This window comes from Hypanus sabinus, chromosome 25 (genome assembly GCF_030144855.1).
Source record: "Hypanus sabinus isolate sHypSab1 chromosome 25, sHypSab1.hap1, whole genome shotgun sequence".
NCBI lineage: Eukaryota > Metazoa > Chordata > Chondrichthyes > Myliobatiformes > Dasyatidae > Hypanus > Hypanus sabinus.
Genome location: NC_082730.1, coordinates 12,052,953 through 12,065,742, shown reverse-complemented (window position 1 = coordinate 12,065,742; position 12,790 = coordinate 12,052,953). Strand labels below are relative to the sequence as shown.

Here is a 12,790-nt window from a genome sequence, read left to right as displayed (position 1 = left end):
ACGGTCTGGCGCCAACATTTGGCTGAGCCTTCCATTCTCTAACACCAGGACTATGATCGCGCACGCTTGTGAGCTTTACAGGAGAGAGGAATTCCGTTACTTCCCTCGTGTATCTGACAATGAACCGATCTGCTTCACTAGGGGTTTAGCACCTTGACCACGGAGTAACACTGTCCGGTTTGGCTGTATTCCTGAGTGTTTGTGTATGGTTGAATGACAATTAAACTTGAATTGAATTGAGTTATGAATGGACAACACAAGAGTACATGATCCTGAAAGACTTTAATTCAACCACTCAAAAATATTTATTATGGCAATAACTAATATACTGATCTGACAAGAGAATTCAGGAGACTGGTTGGAAAAAATTCCCTTGACAGAACAGTGTAAACTTCAGCATTATAACTTATATAAGATTGAAATTAATATACATTAACTTTGGTCAATAAATATTATATTGAAAATATTATATGTTAAATATAATTCCATAAAATCTACATCACTCAAAAGACATTGAATGATATGTAGAGAAGGCATTTATCGGTAACACCAGCAATTAATGTCCCTCCTTAATTGTCTTTAACAGTTAACAGTCAATCCATACTGATGAGTATGGAGTCACACAGAAAGGAGGGTAGAGTTCTCAGATCAAAGTTCCATGGTCGCTGTTGATGTGAGTTGCTAATTATTTAGATTAATTTAAATTTCCCTGTGCTGTGACTGGATTCGAGGTTGTGCAATGGTCTGCATATCTAGCAAAGTACTCACTGCAGAGTAATCACGTGGATTTGTGCAGTTTAAAAGTGAAGTACTCCAGATGCAGTAAATGGCAAAAATGCCGGAAATACTCAGCAGGTCTCTCTGTGACCGGTCGGCTTTCTGTCAGCTCCCTGGTTTCCAACATTACAACGCCGTGCTGGTAGGTAAATTGGAGACTGCGTATATAAAAATACACAAAATGCTGGAGGAACTCAGCAGGCCAGGCAGTATCTATGGAAAAGAGGTTTTGGGCCGAATCCTGAAGATGGGCCCCCACCCCCCCTTACCTTTTTATCCTGGCAGCTTTCATCTTCTTTTCCCGTCCTGGTGAAGGGTCTCGGCCCAAAACATCGACCGCTTACTCTTTTCCATAGATGTTGCCTGGCCTGCTGAGTTCCTCCATCATTTTGTGTCCGTTACTGTGTATATAGGTCGATGGCAAAAACACGTGAAGGGAAACTGGTGGCCGTGTGGTAATTGCAGGGGAGAGGAGGGAGAGATTAATAGGAATTGCACCCCTGGATGATGGTACAGATCTTCAGGACTGCACAGTTTCATCTTATGTCATTATAAGACACAAGATACAATGTCAGCCAGCTTCTGTCGAGAGGGAATCAGGGTTAATGCTTCGGATCAATAGTCAGATGTTAACTCTGATTCCCTCCACAAGAAGGCAACCTGGCTTAGAAAATCCAAAGTAGGACCAGTAGGCCATTTGGCCCTTTGAGCCTGTCCTGCCATTCAAATACAATCATGCTTGATCCATTATTCACCGTTTCCTTCCACATCCATAGATGCCTTTTGAATCTGACCTGCGGAGTATTTCCAGCCTGTGACTGTGGTGATAAATCATATTATAGTTAACTGATAGTCACATTGATTAGAATTAGACGAGGTCCTGCTTTTACAAGCAATGTGAAGGTCCCATTTATTTATCTCCTAGTGTTTCTTCATGAGTTCGTTGAACAGCAACAGCGCGTTCTGCTACAAGAAAAGTTCATCTGGGTTCAGATGTTCCTCAGCTTCTCTGAATTGTCCATTATCAAGTGATTCCGCTAGTAAGGGACAGCAGTTTGAAGGAGCGATTTCCCCCACTGGTATCCACACCTCCAACATGTCCCGGACTGCTCTGGAGAACAACTTCCTCATCCTTTCAGGAAGACTTAGTAAACCAGTTCTACGGATACCCTGTTCCAAACACCCACGTGCCTCGACATTCCAGAAGCATGTGCCATCGAAAGTTTATCCTTTGATACGCAGAAATGAGGTTGCGTGTTTTTTTTTCTGAATCCACTTCAAGAGCTGTGGAAGGAATTAACTGCTGGCGAGGTTTGTGAGAACTTCATACGTTTCAAGATTGCATTGATCTGGGGTCTTCTGTTGGCTCTTTCTCTGCAGATCGTAGGAGGAACTGTGGGAACTAGGAGTCTGAGTTCTGTATCAAGGTAAAATAAAATTGAACCACCTCTTCATAGTTCTTCACAGATATTCTTTCATTCACACCATGCACCCTGAAAAAGCGAGAAAAGTTATGTCAACAAAAATTAATTTCTTATCAATGATAAGACTATATACGAGAAAAATGAGGCCATTCAGCCCATCTGCTCTGCCATTCAATCATGGCTGATCTTTTCTTTCTCCTACTTTAACCCCCCAACTAATTATGATAGTTTCACATTAATGCACCGGCTGGAGTCCTTTGTTAAAACTGAATGTAGAGGGAGAAGCCCTCTTCTCATTACTACCATCGTGGAGGAGACACAGGAGCCTGAAGAGACACACTCAGCATTTTAGCAAAAGCATCTTCCCCTCCACCATCAGATTGTGAATGGTCCATGAAGCCATGAAAGCAACTTCACTTTCTCTTTTGCACTATCTATCTAGAATCAGAATCCAGTTTAATATCATTTTCTGCCATGTTGTGTGATGTGGGCAATCGTCGTCTCTCCATGACCATGATTGTTCTAGCCAAATTTTTCTGTAGAAACGGTTTGCCATTGTCTTCGTCTGCGCAGTGCCTTTACAATACGGGTGACCCCAGCCATTGTCAATATTCTTCAGAGATTGTCTGCACTGGCATCAGTGGTCACATAACCAGGACGTGATATGCTGATACGACTATCCATCATCTTCTCCCGTGGCTTCACGTGACCCTGATCAGGGGGGCTAAGCAGGCTAGTTGAGGGAAGGAGCACCTTACACCTCCCTTGTTAGAGACGTATCTCCATCCTGCCACCCTATCAATGACTTATGTTGTTTTGTGGCAGCCGTACATTGCAGATATAAAAAAGCTATAAATTACAATAAGAAATATAACATTATCTCTCTCTCTCTCTCTCTCTACATATATATATATATATATATATATATATATATAACTAATGCCCTTCCCTCAGACAACATTAGTGGCGTGGAGAGGGGAGACTTGCAGCTTGGGCAACTGCCGGTCTTCCATTAAAAAAAAACCTTGTCCAGGCCTGCGCCCTGGAAACTTTCCAAGGCGCTAATCCATGGTCAATCAAGAGTAACAGAGGCCTACACACACACACACACACATATATATATCTATATCTATCTATCTTTATATATATAGCCAGCCAGCTGGTGGCATGGTGGCATTGTGGCATCTGCACTGGAATTCAAGGCAAGTGCTCCCAGGTTTGAACCTGGCTGATTCCTTGCACGCTTTCCATCTGCGCTGGATTGAGCATCAAGCTACCAACTTGACCTCATAAAATACAGTGAAAAATGCTGAAGAAACAGCAAGGTTGCCAGCGAATGTGCCAGAGGGCATGATAAGAACAACAATACATATATATTACATAGGTAGCGCAAAGCGAGAGCAAAAAAGTGAGGTATCTATGTATCTACTTACTTATTTCTTTGCAATGTAGTTTCTGGTGTACGTCAGTGGTAATGAACCTGATTCTCATTCTGCAGGGCATTGCAACAGACCACAGGATATTTTTGAAAGGCTTAGGAACGTACGTCAGCATTGGTATTGCATTGAGTATTTAAAAGGCCTTTTCACAGCAGAATGAAGATCAGATAGAAAATTGTGCAGAGCAGTGGCAGATGGAACTTAATTCTGAGAGGTGTGAGGTGACACATTTTGCGAAGTCAAAAGGGGTCGGGCAGGTACTGTAAATGATAGGGTGTTAAATAGGACAGTAGTGTGGCAGCTTTTGTAACATTATTACAGCATCAGCAATCTGGGTTCAATTCCCACCGCTGTTCATAAGGAGTTTATACGTTCTCTCCCTGACTACGTGGCTTTCCTCCCACACTCTGAAGACGTGGGGGTTAGTAGGTTAGTTGGTCACGTGGGTGCTGCGGGCTCGTTGGACCAGAAGGACCTGTTGCTGTGCTGTTCTCTCTAGATAAAAATTTAAACATTTAAAATCATTGTTGGACAGAAAGTTCAAGTCCACAGTTCCATGAAGGCGATAACATATGTCAAGAGTGTTGTGACAAAGGCATATGGAATGCTTGCCTTCATAGTCCGGGACACAGAATATTGAACGTTGAGAAGCCTTCATAGAATATCTAAAGTCGAGGGTTTATTTTGCTACTTTACAAAGCATTGTTGTGGTCATATTTGAGGCATTGTGAGTTGTTCCGGTCGCCATACTTTTGGAGGGATATGATTGCACTGGGAAGAGGACAGAGGAGATTCACCTGAATGTTGCCTGGATCGGACAAGTTCAGTCACGTGGAGAGATTGGACAGGTTGGACTTGTTCCCCCAGGAATGAAGAAGGCAGAGGAGTGAGATGATAATTGTATATAAAATTATGAGAGGCACAGACAGAGCAGATATCTTTCTCCCATGGTAAGGGTATAAGGAAGAGGACGTAAATTTAAGAGGAAAGTAAGGAGAGTTGAAGAGGACTGTAGGGGTAAATTTTTTGATACGGAATGCAGTTGGTATTTAGAACACACACTAAAAGCCCTGTTGAAGAGTATTAGCCCAAAACACCGACTCTTTATTCCATGTTGCCTGAACTGTTGAGTTCCTTCAGCATTTTGTGTGTGTTTGGATTTGTAGCATCTGCAGAATCTTCTGTGCTTAGGTCGAGGAGATAATGGTCAAATACAGTGAGACAATCACATAAAAAGGCAGGGCACGGAAGGCTATGGACCTAATGTGGGAAAATGAGATTAAATTACATACACTGCAGGTAGTACAGGCCCTTTGGCCCACAATGTTGTGCGAACCCTTTAACCTACTCCAAAATCAATCTTACCCTTCACTCCTCCATTTTCCATCATACATGTGCCTACCTAAAAGTGTCTTAAATGTCCCTAATGTATCTGCCTCTAACACCACCCTGGCAGTGTGTTCCACACACCCAACAGGCTGTGTAAAAACAAAACATGCCTCTGGTGTCCCCACTATATTACCAACACCTTATAATTATGCTTCCTTGTATCGTCCTGGGGAAGTGACTCTGGCTGCAGATGAACCAAATGGGACGGCATGGATGTGATGGGCTGTTTCCATGCTGTGACTCAGTTACTCTGGTTAATCTGTGTCTCCCATATCAGCCAATGTACACAAGCTCAGCGTGGAAATCAAATACTGTTGATTTCTGTTGCCCTGACGACACATCAGTCGGTTTTTCCAGCTATTTGAGATTCTTCCCATCCCGCTCTGTTTATGTCGGGTGTGCCTTCTGGAACTTAAAACACTCACTGAATATGAATGACTTATTCAAATCATTCCACTTAGGCAAGAAGTGTCAGATATTGACTAAACCTGCTCCTGACTGGAGTCTTAAGGCTGATTTTCACTTCTGCGTAGGCTCTACACCGTAGCGAGCATGCACTGGTGTGCGTCAAAACGCAAGTTGGCGGTGGAGTTTCTACGCCACTGTGTTGAGTTTCTTCGTGAGAGACATGGATGAGGAAATGCATTTCAAACAGGTAGATTTGATGATTTGGTTCATCTATTTCACATCGGTGTACAGACATGGCGGAGACGAAGCAACTGGAAATGCGTAGGAGGAAATGCGATGTTACCAAGCAGACCAATCACAGTTGTTACGGTCTGCGTTGCTGTGACGCATGAGTTACTTTTTTGGGGAGGTGCACATCACCCTATGGCATAGGGTACGCGGTACCTATGGCGTACATGCAACGCAAAGTATAAATCAAGCTTTACATCCCACACCTCCAGATTCAGGAACAGTTATTACCCTACAACTATCAGGGTTCTGAACCAGCATGGATAACTTCACTCACCTCATCTCTGAGCTGATTCTGCAACCTATTGACTCACTTTCAAGGACTCTTCATCTCATGTTCTCGATATTTATTACCTATTATTTTTGTTTCTTTTGTATTTGCAGAGTTTGTTGTCTTTTGCACATCGGTTGCTTGTCCTGTTGGGTGTGATCTCTCATGGATTCTACTGTGTTTCTTAGATTTACTGTGTATGTCTGCAAGAAAATGAATCTCAGGGTTGTACATGGTAACCTATATGTACTTCGATAATACATTTACTTTGAACTTTGAAGAGGCTTAGAGTAGGCATCCAGCGACATTTTCCAAGGGCGGAAATGGCATAATTTTAAGGTGATTGGAGGAAAGTATTGGGCAGGGATGTCAGAGGTAGGTTTTTTACACAGGGAGTGGTGGGTGTGTGGAATGCGTTGATAGAGGCAGGTACATTAAGGGCATTTAAGCAGCTCTTGGATGGGCACGTGGATGAAAGGACGATGGAGAGCTGAATGGGAGGCAAGGTTGGAACAAAACGGTGGGCTGAAGTATTCTGTGTTACTTTATTTATTTAGAGATACAAAGCTGAACAGGTCCTTCCAGCCCAATGAGCCTGCAACCCACCTATTTAACACCGGGCTAAATACAGGACAATTCACAACGACCAATTAGCCTACTAACTGGCACATCTTTGGACCGTGCGAGGAAACCAGAGTGCCCGGAGGAAACCCATGCGGTTCATGATGGGAACTTACAACCTCCTTACAGATGGTGCCTGAATTGAACTCTGACCTCCGGAACGCCCCGAGCTGTAACAGCATTGTGCTAACTGTTCCGTTAAGCTGTTAACTACAGCAAGCAACTTCCCTCAGTACAAGGAGGGTGATTTTGCCAGGAGATACAGCTTGTCTCGTTTGGTTGTGGTTGCTTGTGTTGTTCCACTGAACATATTAGGCATACAGCATCTATAAAAAGTATTCCCCCCCCCCCCCCCGTTGGAAGTTTTCATGTGATCCAAAGTTGTAAGACAATGAACAATGGATTTAATTTGGCTTTTTTGACACTGATCAACAGAAAAAGATGTTTTCATGTCAAAATAAAAAAACATCTCTACAAAGTGATCTAAGTTAATTACAAATATAAAACACAAAATAATTGATTGCATAAGTTTACCTCCTTCAAGTCCATATTTAGTAGAAGCACCTTTGGGAGAAATTACAGCCTTGAGTCTGTGTGGATAGGTCTCTATCAGCTTTGCACATCTGGACACTGCAATTTTTCCCCATTCTTCTTTACAGAACTGCTCAAGTTCTGTCAGATTGCATGGGGATCATGAGTGAACAGCCCTTTTCAAGTCCAGCCATAAATTCTCAATTGGATTGAAGTCTGGACTCTGACTTGGTCACTCCAGGACATTAACTTTGTTGTTTTTAAGCCATTCCTGTGTAGCTTTGGCTTTATGCTTGAGGTCATTGTCTTGCTGGAAAACAAATCTTCTCCCAAATTGCAGTTCTCTTGCAGAATGCATCAGGATTTCTCTCTATTTTTCTGCATTGTTTTACCCTCTACTTTCACAAGTCTTCCAGGGCCTGCTGCAGTGAAGCATCCCCACACAATGATGCAACCACCACCACGCTTCACGGTAGAGATGATGTGTTTTTGATTATGGACGGTGTTTGACTTTTGGCAAACATAACATTTAGTCTGATATCCAAAAAGTTCAATTTCGATTTCATCAGACTATTGAACCTTCTTCTAACTGACTTCAGAGTCTCCCACATGCCTTTTGGCAAATTCTGAGATTTCATGTGATTTCTTTTCAACAGAGGCTTTCTCTTTGCCACTCTCCCATAACACTGTAACTGGAAGCACCCGGGCAGCAGTTGTTGTATGCACAGTCTCTCCCATCTCAGCCACTGAAGCTTTGTAAATCCTCCGGAGTTGTCATGGGTCACTTGGTTCCCTCTCTCACTAGTCCCCTTCTTGCACAGTCACTCAGTTTTTGAGGAGGGAATGCTCTCGGCAGATTCACAGCTGTGCCATCTTCTTTCCATTTCTTGATGATGACTTAACTCTACTCCAAGGAATATTCAGTGACATGGAAATTTTCTTGTATCCATCTCCTGATTCGTGCTTTTCAGTAATCTTCTCATGGAGCTGCTTCGAGTTTTCTTTGGTCTTCGTGGTGTAGTTTTTGCCAGGATGCTGACTTACTGGCAGTTGGACCTTCCAGATACAGGTGAACTTTTACTAATTTCAATTGAAACATCTTGACTGCACGCAGGTATCTCCATTACCTAATTATGTGACGTCAATAACCAATGATGATTTGGTGTGTCATATTAAAGGGGATGAATACTGATGCAATCAATTACTTTGTGTCTTATATTGGTAGATCACTTTGTAGAGATCTGTTTTCACTTTGACACAGAAGTATCTTTTTCTGTTGGTCAGTGTCAAAAAAAAGCCAAATTAAAGACACTGTGATTCAATGTTGTAAAACAATAAAACATGAAATCTTCAAAGGGGAGGGGGTGAATACTTTTTAAAGGTGCTGTATGTTGGTGGCAGGATGTGTGGTGACTCCTGTGGGTTACTGCCAGCACACCTTTGAGTCTGTGGGTTGTTCACGCAAACAGTGCATTTCACTGTATATTTTGATGTACATGTGATAAATAAACCTGAATTTGGATCTGAAATAAATATGGATTGATAATCAGAGCTATTGGTTTTGATTTTCTCTTCAAATATGTATCCTAATTTGATGGATATTAGCAAAATGTTTATGTTTTACCTCAACTGTTTATCTTTTTGTTTATTTATTTTATTTATTGAGATACAGCATGGTGTAGGCTGTCCCAACCCTTCAAGCCACACAGCGCAGCAACCCACCAATTTACAACAACCAATTAACCTAGCAACCAGTAAGTCTTTGGACCGTGGGAGAAACCGGTGCACCCAGAGGAAACGCACGGAGCGACGGGGAGAAGATACAAACCCCTTACAAGCTGTGTTGGGGAATGTGCCCAGGTCACCCGTACTGTAAAGCGCTGTGCCAACCACCAAGCTCCAGTGGCACCACCTAATGACCTCATAACTAAACCTCACTGACTTGGCAATTCCTTTTCAAGAAACTGTAGTACTAAAGTATTATAAAACAAAACCAGAAAATGCTGCAAACACGCAGCAAGTCAGACCGCATCTGCGGGAAGAGACGGAGTTAATGTTTCAGGATAAAGTCATTCTTTCTCCTCCCCTCTCCTGTCAGGCTGAAGAACGAGGATGTGTACCACCAGGCTCAAGGACAGCTTCTGTCCCTTCCATCAAACTCCTGAGCAGGTCCCTCATATACTAAAAGGATGAACTCTTTATCTCCAAATCTACCTCTGTGTACTAAGGTAAGGCACAGTCTTGGTTCTGCATGCTGTCTGCACAAAGCATAAGGAAAACAGTGCCAGTATCTTCACTTTCTTGGGAGGTTAAGGAAGTTCGGCCTGTCATTGGCCACTAACAAACATCTATAGACGTCCTGTTGAAAGTGCCCTGACTATTGCATCATGGTCTGGTATGGCAAGTTGAATGTGCAGGAACCTGAGAGTAGTGGACTCAACCCAATATATCATGGGCACACCACTGGGCAGGATGTTCAGAAGCCTGAAGTCCCACAGCACCAGGTTCAAGAACAGCTACTTCCTTTCAACCATTCATTTCTTGAACCAACACACCCCAGCAAAAGCTTAATCACTACAGTTTGGCACTGTGACAATTTTGATCACTTTGCATTCAAATGGAGACTTTGTTCTAATTGTGTCCTTGTTGTAAAATTATGTTTATTTTTTTTCTTTTCTTGTGAATGCTGCTTATGTGATGTAATGTGCCCATGATACTGCTACAAATAGTTTTTTCATTGCGCTTGTGCCTATGACAATGAACTCAAATTTTGTCAGACCTGCACAGGCAGGCGCCTCCCAGTCTCCACCTGGCTAAGAGTCACCTACCATTCATTTCCAACTCATCACCTGCAGCCTATTTAAACCCAGCTTTCATCCACAGTCCTTGTTCACCCATCGAACCAGCCAGCCCCAACCAATTGCTCCTCGCCTTGTTGCCTGGTTGTGTTTAGTATCTGTTTTCGTGTGGTTTGTGGCCTCTTGTGGCTTATAACTTTGCAGTTTATTTATAAAGTTCTAGTTTACTGCTAAATCATCTCTGCTACTTCGTGTTTGAGTCAAGCCTCCTCTACATTTCCTGGCAACTCTAATGTTTCATGAAAACCATGCACTTAATGCAAGGGAAAACAGTAATAGAATGCAGAATAAAGTGTTGCAGCTACTGGAAGAGTGCAATCAATGCAGGCAGACAGTGTGGTGCAAGGAGAGAGATTGTGTCAAGTGTCCACCTTATTGTACTAGCAGACCACTCAACAGTCCTGTATCAGCAGGATAGAAGCTGTCCTTGAGACTGGTGGTATGTGCTTTTAGGCTTCACTGTATCTCAGAATCAGAAGCAGGTTTATTATTACTGACATGCATCATGAGATTTGTTGTTCTGCGGCGGCAGCATAGTGCAATAGATAAAAAAAGATACATTACAATAAGAAACTTCTGTATAAAACACAGAGCAAACAAAGAGCAAAAATGCTGAGGCAGTGTTCACTGGTTCGTGGACTGTTCAGAAATCTGATGGCAGAGGGGAAGAAGCTGTTCCTAAAATGTAGAGTGTGTGTCTTTAGGCTCCTGTACTTCATCTCTGATGGTAGCAATGTCCTGGTTGTTGGGTTCCTTGTTCATTAGTGACACCTTCTTGAGGCACTGCCTTTTGTATATGACCTTGATGATGGAGCTGGCTGAGTTTATGGCCCTTGGCTGCTTTTTCCCATCCCGTGCTTTCATGACAATTATAAATCAATACTATTACCAATAAACTGCTGAGGTGGAACTCATAAAGAGAATACTTAAGTCATGAACAGTAGCTTGGTACCAGCATCTTACCGAGAAATGTCCTCTTCCTTCAAGATAATTGGGGTAAATCTATAAAGTTCTGTGGTCAGGTTCTGGTAGTGCTTGGTGTCAGTACTTGCAATGCAGAGGCCTGGATGCGAAGGGGAGGAAATTATATAAATAATTAGCACAGCAAAAACATAAAACACTTTCCACAGAATGTTATGATCTTTGACTTGAAACATTAACTTTGTTTTTCACTTTTTAAAGAATACATCAGGGCTGAAGGACACTTCGAACAATTTCTGTTCTTAATTTTTGAAAGAAATGTATATTTTTAATGGACCATCGCTAAATGAAGGGGCAACTGTGAAAGAAGCTCTGGAGGTGGACAGGTAATGTTTAATAATCCACGGTTTTTATTTAAGAAGTAATGAACTGAGTAGAGGGCACAGGTTGTAAGCTTTTGAGGTTCTGTCTTTGTTGTAACTTTGGAGAGTGTGCAGAAGTACAGAGATCTTCAACAACTTCTACTGTGTTAATTAAAACACCCTTCTTTTCACCCTCCTCTCCTTTTCCTCATGCAGAAGATACAAAAGCCTGAAAGAATGACCACCAGGCTCATGGACAGCTTCAATGCCACTGTTATAAGGCTATTGAATCATCCCCTAGTATGATAAAATGAACTCTTCCTTATTATGACCTCGCACTTTATTGTCTACCCTCACGTTCTCTGTAATGGTAGCACTTTATTCTGCAGTCTGTTATGGTTTTTACCTTGTGCTACCTCAATGCACTGTTGTAATGAGTTGATCAGTACAAATGGTATATTGTCCCTCAGTACAAGTGACAATAATAAACCAATTTAAATCTGGTTGTTAAATGTAGTTCTTCATAATTGGAGTATTGTTGGGAAAGTGAGGACCTGGGCTATGGAGAAAGAAGGCATAACCTCAAAGGTCTGAATGGCTGCCAATTATGTATTAATTCTAGATCAATGGGTCTCTGGAAAAGCATGAGTAGTTAAAGGATGCTATATTTGGAATTTCTGTAAGATTATTTTTAACCAGGTTGCAGTCATGTATCAGTGAACCATGCAAAGTGTTTGATGTCTCTGGGCCTGTACTCATTGGAGGTCAGAAGAATGGGGAGGGAGTCTCATTGAAAGTTATTGAATTTTGAAAGGCCTCAGTAGAGTGGATGTGGAGAGGATGTTTCCTATAGTTGGGGAGTCTAGGTCCAGAGGACACAGCCTCAGAATACAAGGACGTCCCTTTAGAACAGAGATGTGGAGGAATTTCTTAAGCCCGAGCATGGTGAATCTGTGGAATTCATTGCCTCAGAGGGCTTTGGAGGCCAAGTTATTGTGTATATTTAAAGCAGAGGTTGATAGTTTCTTGATTTGTAAGGGTGTCAAAGATTTCAGGGAGAAGGCAGGAGAATGGGGGTTGAGGAGGATAATAAATCAGCCATGATGGAATGGTGGAGCCAACAGGCATAATTCTGCTTCTATCTTTTATAGTCTAATGGTCTTAGAATTCCGTGGTTCTCCGGAGGCACTAAATTAGGTGTCTTCTAAGTGACTTATTGGAGATTTCAGGAACATGTTAGTGAGGAGATTTGGCAGCATAGATAGAAAATATCTACAGGTGGAAAGCAAAGATGTGGGGTAAACATTTCTGACTCTGAAGGGATAAGGTGCTCCCCAAGGTTTGTTAATGGTTAAAGTCTGCTGCTGCTATGCACGTAAATGATCTAATGACAGCAATCCCTAGCAGTCGGTGATGACATACAGTGGGAACAGCTGCAAAACTCTGTATGATTGAACAATAATGTTTGCACAATGGTTGAGTAGATGCCGGAATCAGTAAA

General features: G+C 42.2%; 2 protein-coding genes across 4 annotated transcripts in view; one reads left to right on the top strand and one right to left on the bottom strand.

Annotated features, from left to right (window-relative positions):
* LOC132381015 (N-fatty-acyl-amino acid synthase/hydrolase PM20D1-like) overlaps positions 1-12,790 on the bottom strand; it is a 109,411-nt gene that overhangs the window by 5,557 nt on the left and 91,064 nt on the right. The window contains exons 11-12 of one of the 2 annotated variants that reach the window (XM_059950098.1): positions 10,970-11,069; positions 264-2,270 (exon numbers count right to left, since the gene is read on the bottom strand). In XM_059950098.1, the coding sequence (XP_059806081.1) occupies positions 2,180-2,270; positions 10,970-11,069 (191 nt within the window). In that variant the 3' untranslated portion in view covers positions 264-2,179. Of the gene's footprint in view, positions 1-263; positions 2,271-10,969; positions 11,070-12,790 lie in introns of those variants that run through there. The other variant, XM_059950099.1, reaches the window with a different exon arrangement.
* The window catches only part of LOC132381014 (general transcription factor II-I repeat domain-containing protein 2-like), a 112,895-nt gene that overhangs the window by 57,701 nt on the left and 42,404 nt on the right, over positions 1-12,790 (top strand). Inside the window, exon 3 of one of the 2 annotated variants that reach the window (XM_059950096.1) lies at positions 9,247-9,376. The gene's annotated coding sequence lies outside the window, so the exon portion shown is untranslated. Of the gene's footprint in view, positions 1-8,820; positions 9,377-12,790 lie in introns of both variants that reach the window. The other variant, XM_059950095.1, reaches the window with a different exon arrangement.